At 37.3% G+C, this 21,083-nt stretch overlaps 1 protein-coding gene across 1 annotated transcript in view; it reads right to left on the reverse strand.

Moving 5' to 3' along the window:
- Nucleotides 1-18,194, reverse strand: part of LOC139720742 (uncharacterized) — a 28,760-nt gene extending 10,566 nt beyond the window's left edge. The window contains exon 1 of the mRNA XM_071632096.1: nucleotides 18,129-18,194. Within this exon, the coding sequence (XP_071488197.1) occupies nucleotides 18,129-18,194 (66 nt within the window). The remainder of the gene's footprint in view (nucleotides 1-18,128) is intronic.
- Nucleotides 18,195-21,083: the final 2,889 nt, after the last annotated feature.

Consider the following 21,083-nt stretch of genomic DNA (forward strand, 5'->3'; position numbering starts at 1 on the left):
GCCGATGTCACACTGAATCTGTTCATGTGACGGTTGGTGTTGCTATATGTTAAGTAGACTTGACTCGCATTCTTCGATTATTGTCATGGTAACGCAGTCCACGCATCAACAGTTTCTGTCGCGTTAACAGCTGAGAGTGTTGCATCCAGCGTGAACACGACAGGTGACATCCAGAGAAAACCAACACAAGGGGAAAGGGGACAGTGAGATGAACAGCACCCATAACCTTTAAGCCCCTTGTTTCATCCTCAAGTGTTCGTCTGGTTTTTGTCATAGCAATCAAAGTCCTTCCATGTTCGTAGCGCTAAAAATGATAATAATAGGGCAATAAGTAATATGACAGAATCCTAGTTGAACAATATTATTCAACCATGAAATTATCAGACCGACCACATCCCTGGTAAGAGTTCTCACCTAAAAGACAGCCTTAAAACATGCCATTATAATAATCGGTTATTCTAACTGTCTTGAGTTTTGTCATTTCCAAATGTGCGCTTTTTCACAACATAAATCAAAGAGGAAAGACTGTACGAAAGATTAGCAAACAGCAAGTCAAGGCGTCGTGCAGTCTCTTTGAACCTGTGCGTACAACCAAGGAGGTTTTCTACATGGAGTTCCAACTGGCTGTAAACATTCAAACAGTGGTCAGATTTCTATTGATGTACAAAAGAATTCCATAGGTGCACTTGTGCCTTTGATGATCGATGTTCGACGCCGCCGTCTTGCTGAGCAATCTGAAGATTCATTTTGAACGTTATACATCATAATGTTGACCATATTTCGCTTATTCATTTATTAAATGAAATGAAATTTCACTTAATGATAAAGCATGTAAAACAAAAGTCAATCCCGTCCAGAAATTTGTGCAAAAGTGTAAATCAGAGCTGTATCATGTGAAAATGTTTAAAACTGTACCATCCTGGAAAGCTGGTTTTATCACTTTCCCGCTTGATTTACACAAATGAAACTAATATGGAATAATCTTCAAGTATAATTCTTTATTGATAGACATATCAGATTAGTGCCCGGGTATGCCCAGTCGAATAATTTTCATCTTTATTTCATCATTTTTTGTTCAATTTTTATTCGCGCATCCTCGTGTCTGTACCACCTACCTTTTATAAGAAAGGATAGCGAAAAGTAATTACCATCACAAAGACATATCTTTCTTTGAAAGTGGCTGGTGATTATGCAATGAGACACGAGTCAATTGTCTTCGTATCTGCGCGGCAGATCCTGTTTGGCACATGCTTCAAATATTTTTGAGCGGCGGCTTCGAACATGGGTTCAAAGGAAATAAGACAGTTGTGACTCCATTCTCTTGAACCTCCTTGGCACAACCAAGGAGCTATTAATAGCTCCTTGGTACAACATACTCATACTAGCAGGAAATTTCACACACTCCAAACCATGTTGCGGTATCTATAGTGTTTTTACCGATTGAATTGTCTAACAGTGTGTAGATTCCAGTGGATTAATGCCTAACTTATTTATAACACTTTGTTCAGTGGAATAGGGCACGCACAAACAATAACATTGGATGTTTAAATGGTCCGCTCCTTGATCAACAAGTAATTGTGGTCATAATGACCACTGCCCGTGTGTACAAAGTCGGTGCTGGTCCGTTGACTTTAGTCCATTTTGTGTATAGCCTCTGTTGGCATGGTTGAACCAAAATATACGATGCGGTCCCTGAGTATGATATTTGAGTGTTTTCTCCATGGTAACGTGTAAATAATGGTCGAAAGAGCATATTTCATCTCAGGGTGTGATACTTATCGTCGACTGGGTAAACTGCACACTAACGCCCACACATCCATGCATGACGTCTTCAAGATTATTCGAGTCAATTTATAGGAAGTTTCCTTGCTCGGACTGTAGCAGAAGGTACACAAAACACTTTGAGGATAAGGAGAGAGGGAGAGGATAGGGAATGGGGTAAGGGAAGTCAGGGGTGTGTTCAGAGGAATATGAAGAGGTGAGATGAACAGATATACACTATCTATGCTTCGTATCTCTTCTTGATTCCGCGAAAACATGTATCACAGGATAGAAATGTAAACGTGTCTATAGTCTATATCTAAAATGTAATGATCGCTGGTTGCCAATCAAAGTGTTCAAGTCCCTTCAAGACGTATACTTGAATTAATTGATGACCGAATGATGTAACGAGCCAAAACTAATCGAGAGCCATCTATAGGCCTGTAGCTTTCCAGTCTTCAGCCTATTTCTTTTGTTTAAAAGACTGACAAGGAGCAACGTAACCATCAATATTAAAGCCAAACCATACTTCAGTACCACCACAGTGATTACTATGAGGATCTGGAATGAAAGAAGGAGGAGAAGAAGAAGAAGAAGAAGAAGAAGAAGAAGAGGAATGGAAATGGGGAGACGAGTACAATCAGAAACGTGTCTCCTGAGGTGGCGTCACATTGGAAATTTTCTTTTGAACATTCTCTTATCTCTTCATATGCATTTGGGTGTCTTTCGGTGATCCGAAGTGCTTGAGATACGCAATTACACTATGATCACTGTACATCATTTTCATCTACCGCAGTTATCCTTCTTTATCTATTTTTTTGCTGACGTTTCTGTTGTTGTTACTCTGTGACGAATATATGGAAATAGTATGGAAACAAGTCTGTCCCGACTTTGTTTCATATCTGATTTAAGATCATAATTAACACTTCCCCAAAAAAGAGACTCTCCGAAAAATGTACCTTAAAGCAGGGCTCGACACTAACGGCCACCAAAAATGAAAGTCGGGCCACCAAATTTCAAAAAGGGCAAATTTGGTGGCCCGCCTCGGGCCACCAAAATTTTTGGAAAAGTGTGTCAATTAATTCGTAACTTTTTTTCGCCGGAAATTAGCAGTTAAATTTGTTTAAATGATGGATGAAAAGGACTGAATGAGTGCCCGAGAGTGAGTGTTGCGAGTTTGTTGAGGTTTACTAGTATTTATGAGTAGGTTCTAGATATGTCCAACTTCCAATTCTTACTATGATAAAACTTAGATATTTGACTCATTAAAAAAAGAGGACTTTTAATGTTTTTTATAGTTTTTTTTTCGGGGCCACCAAAATTTTTCTCTGGGGCCACCAAAAAATTTGAAATTGAGGATTTTGGTGGCCCCATCGGGCCACCAAACAAAAAAGTTAGTGTGGAGCCCTGCTTAAAGGTAGTTTACCATTGGGGGTAGTGATTTTACAAATATTCGAGTTATCACATTTGATGCATATGTGTAGGTCAGTTGTATCACAAACATCCTACCATATAAAAACTTTGCAATAAAGCTTAAAATATAAAGAGATATCACTATTTTTTCTTACTAAACCGTAACTGGTAGACGGTTTAGTGTAGAGACAATTTTATTATGACTATTGCTCACATTTTGTATATTTAACAATACTTAACATTTATTATACTGATTAACGTTTTTACGCTGGTTGTTTCTTTCCTTAACTCATATTTTAGAACTATTTTGAAGCACTAAAGCTGGGTTTTTGTTTCATCTGCAAATGGTAAATAATGCTTTTGATAGGCTCATAATGTCTATTTTTTTATTTAGACGATGTGATACCATGACAACATCCTCTGCTGCTTAGACCTGTGAGATGTTATTTTGATGAAGACTATAGAAGAGAGCGGAATCGTAATGTGTTGCACTTTCTTACGTTATATACTGACTGCCAGGTCTATATTGGGACCACCATTTCCTTCATTTGTAATATCTGCTGTCACTTTATACTTCAGCAAATTAATTTCGCAGTGCTTTGGGAGTAGTGCAACTCCTTCCAAATTTTCACAAGAACACACCAAGCGTTAAAAAAAAAAGAAGTACAGTAGGAACCATAACGTTACTTTTGGTAATTCTTGTCGAGTAAGTTGATATAAAATCAGCTTGTTGCACATTTTAAATATGGAAATTAAGGAGCGAAAGTATATAGAAACACAAATTGTGACACGGGTGATAGCAAAATAAAAGTAAATCGTCCTGAATATGAAGAACAAAAGCTGATATGATACTCACTGGTATGTATTTTACCCGAAGTTTCCTGGATGGCATCTTTCATTGCGTTGTCTTCGAAACACAAAACTATAGCATATGAACGATAATTATGATCAAGAAAGCTTCTTTCCCTCCGATTTGTTCTTTGAAATTACAATGGCAGAGTGAATAGGTGAAGCTGCTTGTCGCTGAATGCAAAGTCCAACTCCAGAATCAGTGCATCGTGTCTAACTAACGAGATTGGTTTCAGCATCTCTCGCGACTAAAAGGTAAACCACTGCTCTTTCCTCGGAGTGACGGATGGAGATTATGTTCCATCGAGGGAGACCACTTCGCACTCGAACGCCGAATGTTTCAAAAGGCTCGTGATTGGCACTATACATTCAACGACGTGATTCGTCAAAACATTGAGCGTGTTTCGCATTTTTTATAGCTTCATGACGGCCATAACACGAGTTGCTTAATCTTAGCTTTCACGACTCTGTGTACCCCCTCTATCAGGCCTAGGACTGATAGTCGTTAATTAAACAGAAATTAAGGACCCGCTGTATGCACACTTACCGTTAGCTGCGCTACGGCCATGGTTTACGAGGGGCCATTCTCGCAGTGCTCTAAAAGGTACCGTTAGCAATGTAAGGAGCCAAAGTGGAGTTGTGTACTCTGCTGCATTGAGAGGAGATATCGCAGTACACCGGTCACTTTGTTTGACCAGCGCGAAAGGCTATCATCGAAACAAGGTCGACATCATGTTTCTGAGTTGTTAGAGTGATAAGGGAAGACTAAAGGGCTTTTTACACTTGTGTTTCTTAACCCCGGACTTTCTCTGACCCAGGACTATCGTTAGTCCCGTACCAATTTTTTCAGCTTTTTACACTCGCCAATTAGTCCCGTACTATCTCTTGTCCGGGGCTAAGGAGAAAACTGACCTTTTTACACTCGTATTTCTTAGCCCAGGACTTTCCAAACCACACGAATATTCATAATTACGCTGTGTACTGTACAAGTACACGCACGCACCGGCAGCACTTGATGACCTCGTTTCTGATTGGTCAGTGAGGGTCGGACTTCGTCTCCGTCGCTTAGCCCAGGATTATTTTTTCGTTCTGTTTACACTCACTTGCTTGGCACCGCAATTGCGGTGCTAGCACCGCAATTGCGGTGCTAACCCCTGCTATTTTGCAGGGCCAGATAGTACCGTACTATCGGTGGGGCTAGTCCACTTTGGCAAAAACGAGTGTAAACAGAAAGTGGGCTAAGGATAGTCCCGTACCAACGGTGGGGCTAAGGCCCCCCCTTAGCCCCACCGTTGGTCCGGGGCTAAGCAAAATTTTACAAGTGTAAAAAGCCCTTAAATGAAAAAGTTGGCGTCGTATCATGGCGCTACCTCCGTGGTCAAATCAAAAAGCTTGTTGCGCTAATGTGATTTCGCGATTTAAGTACAACAATGTAATTCATGTCTTGAAGCCATTTAACTCATCGTTTTGCATTAAGTATATGCTTTTTCAATCGTTGGTCTAATTGATGAATGTAGATATCAGCAATATAAAGAATTTCTCGATGTGTTTTTATTGCTACTATCCTATAGTCAAGCCTTGCTTACAACGGCGGACTCCTGTATCATTATTTTTTGTGTGTGTGCTGTATTCTCCATTGGCACGATGTCACAAGGTTGCATAAAGTAGTCTATATCTCAGAATGAAGTTACAAATCGTCAGTTCATATAATCTTTGCTTCATGTTTCTTCACATCAATTTATATGTCGATCTATAGTCATCAGTTTTTGTTCACGTTTGAGAGGAAAATGCATAAAGTATGCAAATACAAGAGAAAAATCTGAAACAACAAATAATAAGATAACATATTTCATATTAACATTTACATTAGTCGAAGCTGATATGAAAAAAAAAACCTCAAACAGACTATTCCATTGGTAGGTCAAACATGTCCTGGGCGAAGAGATGCACTTGACCCTCAGAAATTACTCTGTAAGTCTCTCATTCTCTGTATTTGTCGGCGTTTTTTTCTTTGTCTCATTCCGGACTTATATCCGTCTGTTAAGGATTTGAATCTTCTTGTAACGACATTTGCCAGAAATGTTGAAACAAAATTATGTCCTTTCATACGTCATGGATTAAAACAATTATCTTCTAGTTTTATATTCGGGATTGAAATGAAAACAAGAGTCATCTTTGATCAAAATCAAAAATCCTGTTTCGATTCTTTGCCCCCTTGTGAGTGTAGACATGGAGACTAACAAAAGAAAAAAAAAATTGGTCGCAGAACGCCAAACTGGTGATGCAAAATCATGATTAGATACAAAAACGATAATATTAGTAAACGCCTGGAGATGCGTCTGAATCAGTTGTCTTCTCCTATTCCAACTGTAGGCAACTTAAGTGCTTCGTTCTCTTTAAGAGTCTTTTGGATTGAGCTATTCATAGCTAGCCAGGTGTCCTTGGAGCACCGCAGAAAGACGGACGTGGTTGCTCTTGAAGACCTAAGAAGGTCTCATACCTACACTCGAATTGATCTTATACGGAAGTTTCTCCCCTCTTATACTTCCTCTTGAAAATTCTCTCTTTGGTATCGCACTTTGCAGAATGAATTAAAACTGATGGACGTCTGTTGGGCGATAAGATAGTCTTTATTCAAAGTTGTATCTATTTTAGAAATGACTTGCATTGATAATGTCTATTGCGCGAAATATACGCAATAGTCAAATTCATAAAAGCTTGCATAACGAAAACTTCCACCGAAGGCAGTCTAGTCTATTTTTGTTGTATCCATTGATTTTATCTGCTTTGCCTTTTCATTATTTTCACATTCATGATTATGATATGCCGAAATGAGAGCAAGCAACATTATAGAAACAATGACATAGAAAACCAGACGCTTTGTTCGAAAAAGAATAAAACAACAACAGCTCAGTGCCATGCAGTGTACATGATATAAAAGTGGCAAAATAAAAAAAAAACATAAAAAGAAAATAGAACTGGCAACATTTACAAATGCGATAAAAAGCTCGTTAAAATTCCTTTCTCATCATGGCAACTCGAGCGGCGCCCACGAACCTGTCCCTCCCATGTCAAACAGTGAAGATATGATTCAGATCTCCTCATAGATATGATGACCAACACTGCACACAATTTAGCCCTATAAAGAAAGAAATAACTCGCCGGATTAACGAAAAAAAAATAATATTGAACTCTACCTATTTGCTCGTTATCTGAGCAGCACATCGGTTTGATAAATACAGATATTAATAATGCACACAGTTTTGGGTGCGTGAGCAAGCAATCAGGTGCGCCTGTCAATAGTTAAACAAGTCCCCAATCAGAATCTGATTATCAGTTATTGATACAGTTCAAGGGAAAAAGTATTGCATTATACAAACATGCAAGCACACACACACACACACGCATACTCATATATACAATATATGCGTATTATGAGTGTAAGATGGAGAAATTGGGACTTCATACTTTAGTGAATCATTTATTTAAAATCATAAAACAGAACAAACCTTATGTAGAATACAAGTGTTTCTCGATTGACCGGGTTAAGAATTTATCCAAATTTCCTGCCCAATCATTCTGTCTAGAAAGATCAGCTCAATCCAAAACCCTGTGTACACTTCCCAGCTTTATAGTCTCATATCCTTTTATTAACAAGACCATCAAACCTCCAATGAAACTTCCATTCAGAACCCAACCATCCTTGTTATTACTTTGGTTAATCTCTACTCAATAGTTAATCCTTCCTTTTGTCCCCAATCAAGTTTAAGTAAATTCAGACTAACTGTGTTTACAATTCCCACAGTCAGTCCCTTACTGTATACTGTTCAATAAAACGATAATCCCCACATCAGAGACCCTCTCCTATCCATGCTGATATATATCTTTTGCTCCTGGAGTTGAGGCAATCTTACTCCGTCCCCGACTCTGTTCGGTCATGTGCCAAGAAGGAGTGAACAGCATTCTTTCCATTTAGTACTGTCAATATTCCCTCATCAATATTATTCATCATTCTTGAATTCGGAATCATTGTAATGTTCAACTTACTGTTCCTGATTATTATATGTAATAAACAATCGTATATCTTGGAACTACCACCTTGTCTCCTGCATGGACTAATGTTTAACTGTGGCTTGACATCATAGCTAAGAGTGCACACCACGCTACCGACACATAAAACCAGCATTCTTACATGAGCATGTATATTTATACATAATATAGAACCGAAGAAAATTATGTAAATCATAACTCTATAAAGATACATGTGTATAGGATACACACACAAACCCCCCACACACACGCACACGCACACACACACACACACACACACACACACACACATATATATATATATATATATATATATATATATATATATATATATATAAACATTGTAGTTGCTCCGCGTATTGGCAGTACTAGAACTAGCAATAATAATGTCACGATAGAGGAATGCATTAAATGCCAAATCGCCTTGATTTTAATTCAAAATCCGAATTTTCGAGGGCCTCCCCCTTCGTCAGGGATGACAGTGCCAACCCTGACAGTGTCATCCCTGACGAAGGGGGAGGCCCCCGAAAATTCGGATTTTGAATTAAAATCAAGGCAATTGGCATTTAATGCATTTCTCTATTGTGACATTATATATACATATGCATGTGTATATAGAGAATAGAGTCATCTGGGGGGCGTTTCATCAACGAGTTCGTCGGAGTTTTCACCGACGAATTTGCTATCAGCCAATCAGACCAAGAATTTCATTAGCTTTTAACAGTTGTCAGTGTAAATCCTTGCGTCTGATTGGCTGATAGCAAATTCGTCGGTGAAAACCCCCGACGAACTCGTTGATGAAACGCCCCCCTGGTTTGTTTTCATTATTGTTCATGTCGACCCTGAAGAAGATGTGTGCATGCATGTGTCGAAAATTTGGTTTAAATAAATAGCACTGTTGGACTGAAATGCATGACTACCCTACTTTGTCATCTTGTCAATATATATAATCTATACGTATTACATGTATGTACGCAGTTGTTTATGTTTTAATTTTTTGTCATTTATAGTTAAATACATTTTCCTCGAGACCTGACATTGTAATAGTCACAAGTCAAAACAGTGCAAAGACAAGATATGCCACACAAACATTCTCAAATTGAAAGACAATATAGCTTATTTTGATCATGGCTTTACAGAGCCCCACCATCTTATGATAGGGGAGGTTGAAAGTGTGTGCAAAAATAACAACAAACAAAAATAGGCAAGGAAAGAGAGGTTACCAACCTGACTGTGTGTTACGTTTGTCTGTTATGTATAGTACAAACAATTATATTCCCGGGCTGTTTTACAAAGTCTCTTCTTTCCTGCAAAGTAGGGGGTAATAATAATGTATAGGTATGCTATTTGTGGACCATCCCATGAATAAGCGGGGCTACAGGCGAATTTCTTTGCGAGGAGAAGGTTAGAATCAGTAGCCATGCAGACAAAACTAACAAGATTGCTTGCCGAACGGCTTAGGAGGATCTTTACACAAAAAGAGGCGTCCCACATGTCCCCCGTTAGAATTGACTCGAAAGATAGCAAAGTTGTGTGTAAGTGGATCGAAAGCTGAAACCATGCACGTTTAGACGTTTAGATGATGAGCACTGATTCATCAACTTGTAGTACAGCTCCTTCTTTGACTTTTATTAAAGGGATGGCAGACATTTTAGGTTGAGATGGGGCTTCAGGTTTCCAACATTTTTGTGAGATAACGAGAAAAGTATAATATAAAAGAGCACATGATTCGAAGAGGGATTCATAGTTTGACGAAAATTGGTTTTGAAATGGCTTAGATATCCAAAACAAAGTGATCCTAATAAAAGTTGGGACCCATCTTTTATCATATGGGATCGCTTTGTTGTACTTTTGTTTTTGGATATATGAGCTATTTCAAAACCGGTTTTCATCAAACAAACTTTAAATTTCTCAGCATTGTACGCTCTTTTAACGTCTTATATGTTGTTTCTTAAGTATTTAGAAAAAAGTTAAAAGCTGAATACTCATCTCAACCAATACTATATCATCCCCTTAAACGATCCTTCTCCGTACCTGTCTATACATTACGTACATGCTTTATCAATTTGTCAATCAATTGATTTATAGTCAATCCATTATTAGGCTCTTAATATGATTATACGTATTTTCATCCATTTTAGGTCTCTTATTTCTTGGCCTCATGTTTGCTTCTGTGATGTTATTAATTCATTTACGCTTCATATGGTCTTATCGTAATCCGTCTATTCCTGTCTATATTTGTCTCTATATATCTTCTCCTCATGACCAAATGATATTTCTCTGTTTGTGGCGTTGGGTATGCTACAAAGCAACTGATGAAAAAGTAGCAACAAGAAAAATCATAGCAAACAACTTCACGATTTTTCTTGGATTATTCCAGAAAATTCTGAATTGAATACCGATGAAATGTTAAAAAGAGAGATATAAATGGTAAAACGTTTTGAATGTCCTATTTCCTTCATTAAACCTCATTTCTAGTCTCGAACAAGTGACTATCGTGTGAATTGCGTCACCTGACCATAAATGAATGTATAGTCAGTGATCTGTTTCGTATAGATAAGCAGGATCACCCTGATTTTTGGTACAGTGTTCAATCAAAGACAATGTTGGATAACTCAAATTCAAACTTTAATGTTCTTTTCATTTTGCGACAATACATAATATCATACACTTTTTTTCTAATGAAGGAATGATGTGTCCATAGCTTGATATTGGTTGCGGAATTATTGAAGTAGTAACCCCACACCACGTCCTAATTGAGGCAGTTGTTTCCTTCGAAACCTACATTATTTTCTCTTACACAAGACGCACAGGAATCAGAGATTATTACTTATAGTTTTCCCTAATTTCTTTTAAAAAGTTCATGATAGCTTTTTGACTAAATTATACTTAACTTCCTTTCTTTTTCTCCCTCTTTTAGGTCGCACACACTCTGTCTTATCAATCTGTCGTTCGTATTCATTTTGTTGGATAATATTCATTGTGATATAATTTACACTGCGTGAGTGAACACAATGTAGGAGATGAACCCCTTCCAGCTATTTTTTTTTATTATATATTTGTCATTGTACTCTTTGATAATCTAAATATAGAACGAAATCAATAAAAAAGAACAAAAAACCAACACCTCGATTCGATTTGCAGCTCTAAACGTTTTCCCTCCACTCCTTACTTTGAAATAAATTTCCTCGATTACTAAATTTATCACTCAGTCACCTTCAAATTATGAATTGGAAGAGGCGTAATTTCCTGTCGCTATGGGCTTCATAGCATAATCAATATCACCATTATCGTCATCACATCTCCAGTACTTGGGTTAGGAATAGCATCTCGTTTTGTTCACTCAGGGATACCTCATCAGGGCTATTATTTTCACTACACTTCCTGACGGCCTCACCATCATCATTAATGAGTCATGAGGGACATTACATCCTTGTCCAAGGATGAACTCACTGGAGAGATATTTCTGTTGGTGTTTGACCTCCAAAACAATTTTCAAACCAGGGGTTGGCCAACCATATTTTTTTTTCTAATACTCTTGCATTCTGTGTCTAACTGATACTTTGTCTTACTCATTTTCAACAAATGAAGAAGGATTAATATCAGTAGTGTTTTGCTAATTGGCAAGACGATTCATTAATGGATTTTCAGTTTGTTCACTCAGTCGCGCACTGCACATAGTAGTAAAGAATCGTTGTTTGTTTCTTGTTGTAGCTTTTTATTTTTTTTTTAAGTTGGCTCGATGACGGAAACAAAGATGACTAGAAACTATTTGGATCATCTCCTCACTACCTTTGTCGAAGTTATGACCAGTTGAATTGGTATCTTTATTCTGTTAATTACACTACCAAAATCAAATCAAAATGTGATAGACTATAGACTCCAGGCTTCATCACTCTCAGAGTGGTATAAGAGGCTGTTTCTGCTTAGGGTATTTGCAGGGAATCAACAAACATTGCAGCAAAAGACGGAGGCAACACATCAAAGAATACGTCGTATTTTGTTTGCATGCGTTCGAGGCAGTTCGAATAAACAACGATTTCATATATAACGCAGCATCTCCAGAGGGTAGATGTTGGTTATTCCGAAGGTTTGTTAATCCGAGAATGAAATAAGGTTCGTTATTCCAAAGGTTCGTTATTCCCATACACATGCACGAATTCCCTCATATACCTAGAAGTTCGTTCATTTGAAAATAAAACAAGATTCGTTAATCATAAAATGAGAGGTGCGTACATACGTATTTTCAGAATTTCGTTTTCGGATTAACGAACCACTGGAATAATGAACGTTATTTCATTTGCGGATTAACGAACCTTCGAAATAACGAACTGTAACCCTCCAGAGAAATTCTTACCTCGGCAACTGTCCTGTCCATCTCTCGGTATAAACTAGGCTCAACAAGAAGTAATCAAGGCGGTCAATTACTGTCCGAGCTATTATGGACGAATGTCGAGGGTTCGTCCGTGCTCCGACCAACTTTGCATTCTCACGTATTCTCTAGCTACCCCCCCCCCCCATTTGATTTATTTGTTAAGATCTTAGCATCCAGGCTCCAATCGAAGACACACACAATGATCGATGTTTGCGATGATAAACCGGAGCCACTGAATTCTAAGGAATTGGGAAGCAAGGAGAGATCTTTGAAAAGACATACGATGGTCTCCTGACAACGACAACGAATTATTGTTAACGAAGTCAAGACCACTGGTAGCAACGGATTGATCATGATAGTACGACCCTATTATTACCTACTGTCATGTCCACAGCGAGATGCCGCGAAAAGCACGCATATTGATATTTTTCAAATTTTGGTTACCATTGGGAGCGGTGACTTAAAAATTTTTAAGTTATCACATTTGGCGCATTTGTTTAGGTCAGTTGTATCACAAAACATCCACCCATCTCTACATTTTGCAATAAAGCCTCAAATATAAGGAGACATCACTATTTTTTCAATAAACCATGATAACTGTAGACGGTTTATTCTATATAGAAACAATAACTATTGTTAATTTTTTGTATATTTAACAATATTTCACATTGGTTATACTGATTGACATTTTTACATTGGTTGTTTCTATTCCTAACTCACATTTAAGAACTATTTTGCAGCACTAAAGCTGGGGTTTTGCTTCATCTGCAAATGGTAAATAGTGCCGTTACAATGGAGTTGTTTATCCGCACGTTGAAGCTGAAAATTCTTATTTTGTTGATGACCGTTCAAGTTGAGTTCACTCTGCTATTGTTCCACATAATGACACCCGACACGTTTGTGGGCAAATGGAAAGTGACTTGATAGTGTCTTATTGTTGTTGTTGTTGTTGTTGTTTGTTACAGTTCGTTATTCCGAAGGTTCGTTATTCCGAAGGATCTTTATTCCGAAGGTTCGTAATTCCGAAGGTTCGTTACTCCGAAAATTCGTTATTCCGAAGGTTCGTTAATCCGAAAATGAAGTAAGGTTTGTTATTTCGAAGGTTCATTAATCCGAAAATGAAATAAGCTTCGTTATTCCGAAGGTTCATTAATCCGTAAATTAAATAAGGCTCGTTATTCCGAAGGTTCGTTACGACCCTATTTCATTTTCGGATTAACGAACCTTCGGAATAACGAACCCTATTTCATTTTCGGATAAACGAGCCTTCGGAATAGCGAATCCTATTTCATTTTCGGATTAACGAACCTTCGGAATAACGCCACAATTAATGTTCGGATTAATGAACCCTTTCTCATTTTCGGATTAACGAACATCTAGGCATAGGGAATTTGTGTGTTTCATATTAACGAACCTTCGGAATAACGATCCTTCGGACAGTAACGAACCTTCGGAATAACAAACAGCACCCGGTTTTGTTTTTTTTCAAACGACGACCCACCTGATTTTCATACGACTCATCTAAATAAGTAAATTTATAAGTGGTAGACACCTAAAGGAACTATACGTATTGAATCCAATCAACATATCGAACCATTTCTTATCATTCTATACGAAGTATAGCTGAAGTGAAGTGCAGTCTGTTTTTGCTTGATAACAGACAAACAAACGATTAACAACTGTTTATGATTGTATCCAAGACCTATCTTATTTGATGACGATGACTTCGCATTGACTGGCTTGAAAATTGTCTCAATATTCTTGATTCTCCTTACCGACAAGTCAATACTCATAATCATAGATATTCAAACAACCATGGCACTAAATCAGGGTATATCTTTGCTTATAAAACGAGTTTGTTTGCTTTTAATTTTCCCCGAAGACAGCATGCTACGGAAGTGTGTCAGTAAAAACCTTACTATTTTCATCGATAAACACTGCGACAGAGTTGAAACGAGTATGTAAAGCTATGCCATAGTCATAAAATGCTTTCGGGTCCGGATATTGTACCAACTGGTCTAACTCGCCATTCTTTTGTCAAATATACGTTATTTCCCGGAAATACCAATATGATTGGTAGTATACATTTATGGCATCATAATAGGCCTACTCCCTCTATATACACCACTGCTCTGCTGTAATGATTGTGACGACCGTATGATGGACTGACTTCGGCGACATGAGATTCGGTTGGAATCATTTTGTTAAGTTACGAGATGTATACATTTTCTGGTCGTACCATCATAGATTTTCATGGAAACATTTGCAGAGGATGACGAAAAAAAATGTGCCTAGTTCGTTAGCATGTTCGTCAAATGGATCATTGGGTCTCATAATAATACGGTCAAAGCCTTGTACGCACTATGATAATGTGGGTTTTGTTGTGTTGTTGCAGTTGTTGTTGTGGTAGTAGTAGTAGTAGTAGTAGTAGTAGTATTAGTAGTAGTAGTAGTAGTAGTAGTAGTAGTAGTAGTAGTAATAGTAGTAGTAGTAGAAGCAGTAGTAGTAGAAGTAGTAGTAGTAGTAGTAGCAGCAGCAGCAGTAGTAGTAGAAGTTGTTGTTGTTTTATTGTTGTTGTAACGAAACCAGTAAAAGAGTATCCAGTATCCAGCAGCTTTTGAATGGAATTATTATATCGTTGTGATGATCCTCTAGGAGATAGAAATGTAGTGGCTGAATCATCGTTCCAAAAGCTGTTTTTTTATATCATCTTATTTTCATTTACCAACCCATCGGCCGTTGTGTTGACCGATGACACCATCACCAATTTGCATATTGTACAATTTGTTTGAGACTGTTACGCGGAGCCATGAGAAACTCTCTAATTCCAAAATTTCTTAATTAATGTTTTAGTAAATCGCAGTGCTACCATTTCGTTTTCTTTTTCTTGATGTATTAGATTCAGCAATTTGCAGATAGAATGAAATTGCACTTAATGTTGGCTTGTGAGATATACCGGAACCTAAGAGCATAATACCACAATTATAGAACATTATGAGCATGGGTAAATTCAGCTTAGAATTCCCTATCTGCATTCAGGGCACGCTGCTAATTCAAAAACACGCTCTGTTTAAAAGAACATGATACACACAAGGTCATGTTAGGTTAATCGAAGGCGCCATCAACAGGTTGCTGGATTTCAAAACATCGTCTGCTGCGTGGTCTCAATGTTTGTAATTATTGCGGGGAAAGAATGCATGGTGAATAGTTGATGGAGGGAAGTTTGGGGACCACCATGGGGTGGCTGTATACAGTTGATTTTCACTGATATCAAGTTTTACTCAACGCATGTGTGTGTGTGTATGTTTGTATGTTTGTGTGTACGATGTGTGTATATGTATATATCTATATCTTTCTATATCTATATCTATGAGAAAGAGATATATATATATATATATATATATATATATATATATATATATATATATTTAATCAAAATATGAAACTTCTGCGTCGGTGTGTAGTAAATAGATATCAAGAGTAAATGCAGTCGTATAAACACCAAAGGCAAAAAAGAAAGAAAGACAGAAAGAAAGAAAGAAAGAAAGAAAGAAAGAAAGAAAGAAAGAGCCAGTTTTTGGCTCCTGCGGTGTTTATACGACTGTATTTAGTCTTTATATATATATATATATATATATATATATATATATATATATGTTTAAAACGGCGCACACTAACATTAACCCTCTCGTACCTATACTATTGAAGACTGCCCTGACATTTCAGGCAAAATACTTGCCGATTAGTTGGCGATTAGATAAAAGTATGTACATTTCACATAGTCTTCATTTTTTGATTGCGATTAACTCCAATCCACATCCAAACTGCAATGTTAATTCACAATTATACCTGAGTTTAAACTTCGTTTAAGGAGAGGGAATCGTGATTTTGAATACAGATATATTATATTGTTATCATTTTTTTTTGTCCTGTTGCTGCACAGGATATGGAAATAAATATACAAATTCAATTATTTTCATTTTCAAATAAAATAGCAAACAGAGAAACAAACAAATTTAACACTCGATTGTATTCTTACAATGAAACAAGAAAACCAAACTTTGAAAATGTCAACATAAGAAAAAGAATGTGATAACATACAACTGTGGTGAAAATGGAGAATGCATTTGTTTAGTTGGCTTGTAATGAATTATAACTGTAATTATTAAGAAAATTAATTCTAAAACAAAGGCAATTATAACGATGAGGAATTGATAATCTTTGCAATCTTCATCGTGGCGAACACTACACTACCAACATGTTTGTCCACCTGTATAGTAATCTTGCTCTGCAGCCGAACCGTTTTCCTTTGCTGCATGTTTTTCTTTCTCATGCCTATATTATTGGTTTGTATTTGAAGCCTTATTTCCAGTACGTTTGAGAGAGCAGGTGCATAAATGTGTTTGCGCGTGATCATCAATAATTCCTTGTGGGCTGGCCCGCTGATTTACAGTTTGATTGTCAATGTTAAAGATTTCACACTGCCGTCCCGCATATTAAATTCATGCAGTATTCGCTTTCCACCAGACGTCCTCCCTATGGCGTGTTATCTGTATCGTTTATAGGATATGCCAGAGTCACTACGATGCAAATTTGAGTGCTTAATATCAGGTCAAACAGTCGACAATGCCTTCACGAAATACTTGGGAGTGATGAGCATGACTGTTCGAGGGAATGTAGGGGAATAGCAGTGTGGAAAGGTGAAACAGAGTGTATACTTGGGTAACGTATATTAGGGTAAGGAAATAAATCATCAACTGCAAAATGAAAAAGTGTGACAGCGAATGAATTAACGAGAGAGAAAGAGATATTCTTGCCTATATTTCTAGAAAGTACAGTGCAGAAATTGACAATCTGCCTTCTGTCGACATTTCAGAATGGTCTGCGTCGCTCGTCCTTCTCTGGAAGTTCATAACTCACCATGAACAGATTCAAACATTCCCTGATTCCGAATTACGATTCTAAAAAGAAAACTATTCATCTAATCATGATGGCCTCTATCAACAGGAATAAATATAAAGTAAAGATATAGAACAGGGACGAGTTCAGCCACGAGATCAACCTAGGCCTATACACTTTTCCTCGACTGGTGTATACAGTATATTCATTAACCATGAAGATCGAGCAGGGGTTACCATGACAACGCTGTCAAATCCACCTGCTCACTGTAGCGCGCTCGATGGCATGAACATCAGGAGAGAAAGGGAGGCCTATAAGCTATATCAGCTGAGCTTGAGTGGCCTGGATAAAGTACTGCATCTCAGTGAACAGCGAGCACAGAGCAGCTTTTAAGCATGTTAAGTATGAACAATACAGGAAATGCTTCTTCTACTGTTCATGGCATCATTCAAAAATGTTTGAATGCCTAAGTATAAGAACGACCAAGTCCAAATTTGGCTGTCGTCATTGGAGACCCTTTACGAAGTCATGCAAAAATAGATACTAGTGATCAGTTAATACGTATGATCGCTTATCAACTTCCACCATACATTTCGTTGTATCTCCAAGTTGATTTATTCATGTAAACCTATCTCTTCAATTCATTTTTTTTTTGAACTTCAGAGAAAAATCTCTATAGAGGCCTGTTTACAACTTTTGGACATCTCAAGATGGCCAAGTGTGTTGTGTTTTGGCATGTCAATATCATACTTGTAAAACTTAAAAGCATTACGTAACATACCAGTATTTGTGGTGAGAGGCACAGTCTAGCGCACAAGTCCAGCATCTCGGCTTTCTCTCCCGCCATCCTGACACACGTTCAGATGAGGAGCGATTCTCCTCAACGCGGCTCTTCTGTTCCTATTACCACTCTACATCCTTCCTTCCCCGATATGTTCCCTGTAGCTCAAATCAACGTCGAAAAATCAGCCTCGAAAAATTACCTTCACCTAGATTTCACTCACAATCCACCACTACTCTTGCTTATCTGAAATTACACACATCGTGTTGAGAATGCATTCAGAAGTACAAGCTCCGCTGGTTTCGTACAGAACGCCAAATGTCACCCATTTAAAAATCCTGTCAACTGAGGGCGCGAGACTTTTATTTTGTAGAAGCATCACACGCACACATACATTATCTACTACAAAGTTGACGTATATCACGTGAATGGAGTTTTACACACAGTGTACAAAAATGACATGAAAAACGTGGTGCAGGCCTACTGCAGTTTTGTCTGTTCTTCCGGTTTCATCAGAAGGAGATCTTTTTTTATTACAGAAGGGTAATCAAGTGACAATAAAAAACGGGAAGATGTAATTAAGCATTATGCTATATGGTACGACAGGGGTCATCGTGATTAGAGAAAACTTTTCATTAGCCACGCGGTACAGAAAAACCATTTTTTCTCAGTCAACCCTGTCTGTAAGTACCACGCATCCAGAAGAAGTGGAAAGTAATTATCCTTCCTTGAAGTATGACTCGTGGGGGTGTACCAAGGTTCAAGTACTTGCGAGCGGCTTTGCCTCACAACGCAGTCATGGAATGGAATATCATGAATTTATATTACCGTCGCGGCTTATGAAACGAGATGAAAGTTGGCTTATTCGCCTTTTTATACATGATATTAGTATCATACTTCCCCCACAACATAAAAGTTTTCTCACAAAGATGGAGGATTACAGCATGATTGTAAGACATTTAACAATTACTTGATTTATCATAATAATCAATAATAGGGGAATTTTCTTTGTGTGTATAGGGACCATGCTGTTGAATCGAAGTGAAAGCTAAAGAAACATAATCATGATATTGGCATTTGTCATGAATATTGTAAGCTCAATTTTTGTTTGTTTTTCATTTTGTTTGTTTGTGTTCAGTATCAAGTACATTAAGTAGATGTACCAATAGTTGTGTGCGCACATGTTTATGTTTAAATTGTTGAATCTGATTGTGTTTGTGCAAGCATATGACATTTTATGCGTCAGCTGATGCATCATACCGACAAGATTTAAAAAAAAACACCATTTAGATAACTAGATATAAATCAGCAGGGTTGACATAATTATGTATAACTATGCATAACTGTACATGTTACTTTTTGTGTCTTACTGATCATATCCTGGCGATAGTTTTAACGCAACAACAGTTTATAGTGTTCTATACCAAAGTAGGCTTTATAATTACGCAAATCATGTTGTACTCCGGAAACCAATGATAGCTCGGTCACAGTAATGGTTCACATTTTTTTCCTACTTCTTCTTCTTCTTTTATCACATAGGCATACCCCGCTTTTCTTACTTGGCACCATTACATCATCTGGTCTTATCTTCTATCCGTTCTCCGTTTCTTTTTCACCAAACACTGATTACTAGGGACTTACAGCCAAACAAGCTAGCTTTCATGTAGGTCCCGTCATACTTCTCTTTGATCAACCCCATTTCGATTTCGTTTTTGACCAGTTATCATGACATGTAATTACTGTGTTATCACCATGTATATTGTTTTTTTTCTGCACTTTAAGGTAAAAGAACTTGTTTGATTTCTGTTGTAATGTTCATAAATGAGAAGTATGAAAAATAAATGAATTGAATTGAATTATTATATGATTATGTATTCCAAATAACTTTCATTAATGACAAAGTTTGATTCTATATAATCCTATTGATTGCACTAGGGAAATAATCTATTACCTCAAACATCGATCTTAAGTGCTTTGGCCAGACATGCGTAAAATGCATAATCAATAAGATAACGATGAATACAAACTGCATCACAGGACATTTCAGTGGAATTCATGTTTCGCATGTTATATCATATACGATATAAATATGTCGGTTATAATATTATATACGCATATAAAGGACAATGTCGATGATAGTCATTACCAGTAACGATGAGTAGAATCGGATGGTAAAACACTGTAGTTTCATCGTAATGTCTAGATCTAAATATTTTTGTCACCAAGTTGACTCCACTTGTTCGTGTGAGTACCAGAAGGGGATAACCATCAACTGACATTTACTAATCTCGCTTACCCAATCTCTCACGCACACACACACACACACACACACACACACACACACACACATACACACACACAAACACACAAATACACACACACACAAACACACATACACACACACATACACATTCTTGAATGTTCCATGCAGATGAAATGTGGCATCTCAATCTTTTGTTTTTCACCTATTATATAATGAAGCAAGTTTGTCTCCCTCAAGATTGTCTAAATGCCACAATCTATACCCAATATAATATATGCAATGCAAAGCAGAGGAATAAGTATCAGAGGAAAGTATAAGTTGCAAAATACCAATTTTTATTTGCACGGACTCGATACAGACACATTAGATCTACCTCATTTTGCGAGTAATAAGAAACTCTCTGTTATTGGCCTCTGAATCGTTTGCTTTTCACCTATATGATACAATAAAAAAAGTTTGTGGTCTCCCTCAAGCTTGTTTAGAATAATTCGCATAATCTATACCAACTTTATATGACATGCAAAGCAGAGGAAGAAATATCAAAGTATAATATAAGTTTAAAAATATCAATCTTTATTTTGCACGGACTCGATAGAGACACATTAGATCTATCTCATTTTGCGAGTAATAAGAAACTCTCTGTCAGTGTCCAGGTCCATTTACATACGTTATCCTTTTCTTCAAAACCGTTG

Source organism: Diadema antillarum, unplaced genomic scaffold (genome assembly GCF_040938485.1).
Source record: "Diadema antillarum isolate AM-2024a unplaced genomic scaffold, OU_Dant_1.0 scf00000132, whole genome shotgun sequence".
In the NCBI taxonomy this organism is placed as follows: Eukaryota; Metazoa; Echinodermata; class Echinoidea; order Diadematoida; family Diadematidae; genus Diadema; species Diadema antillarum.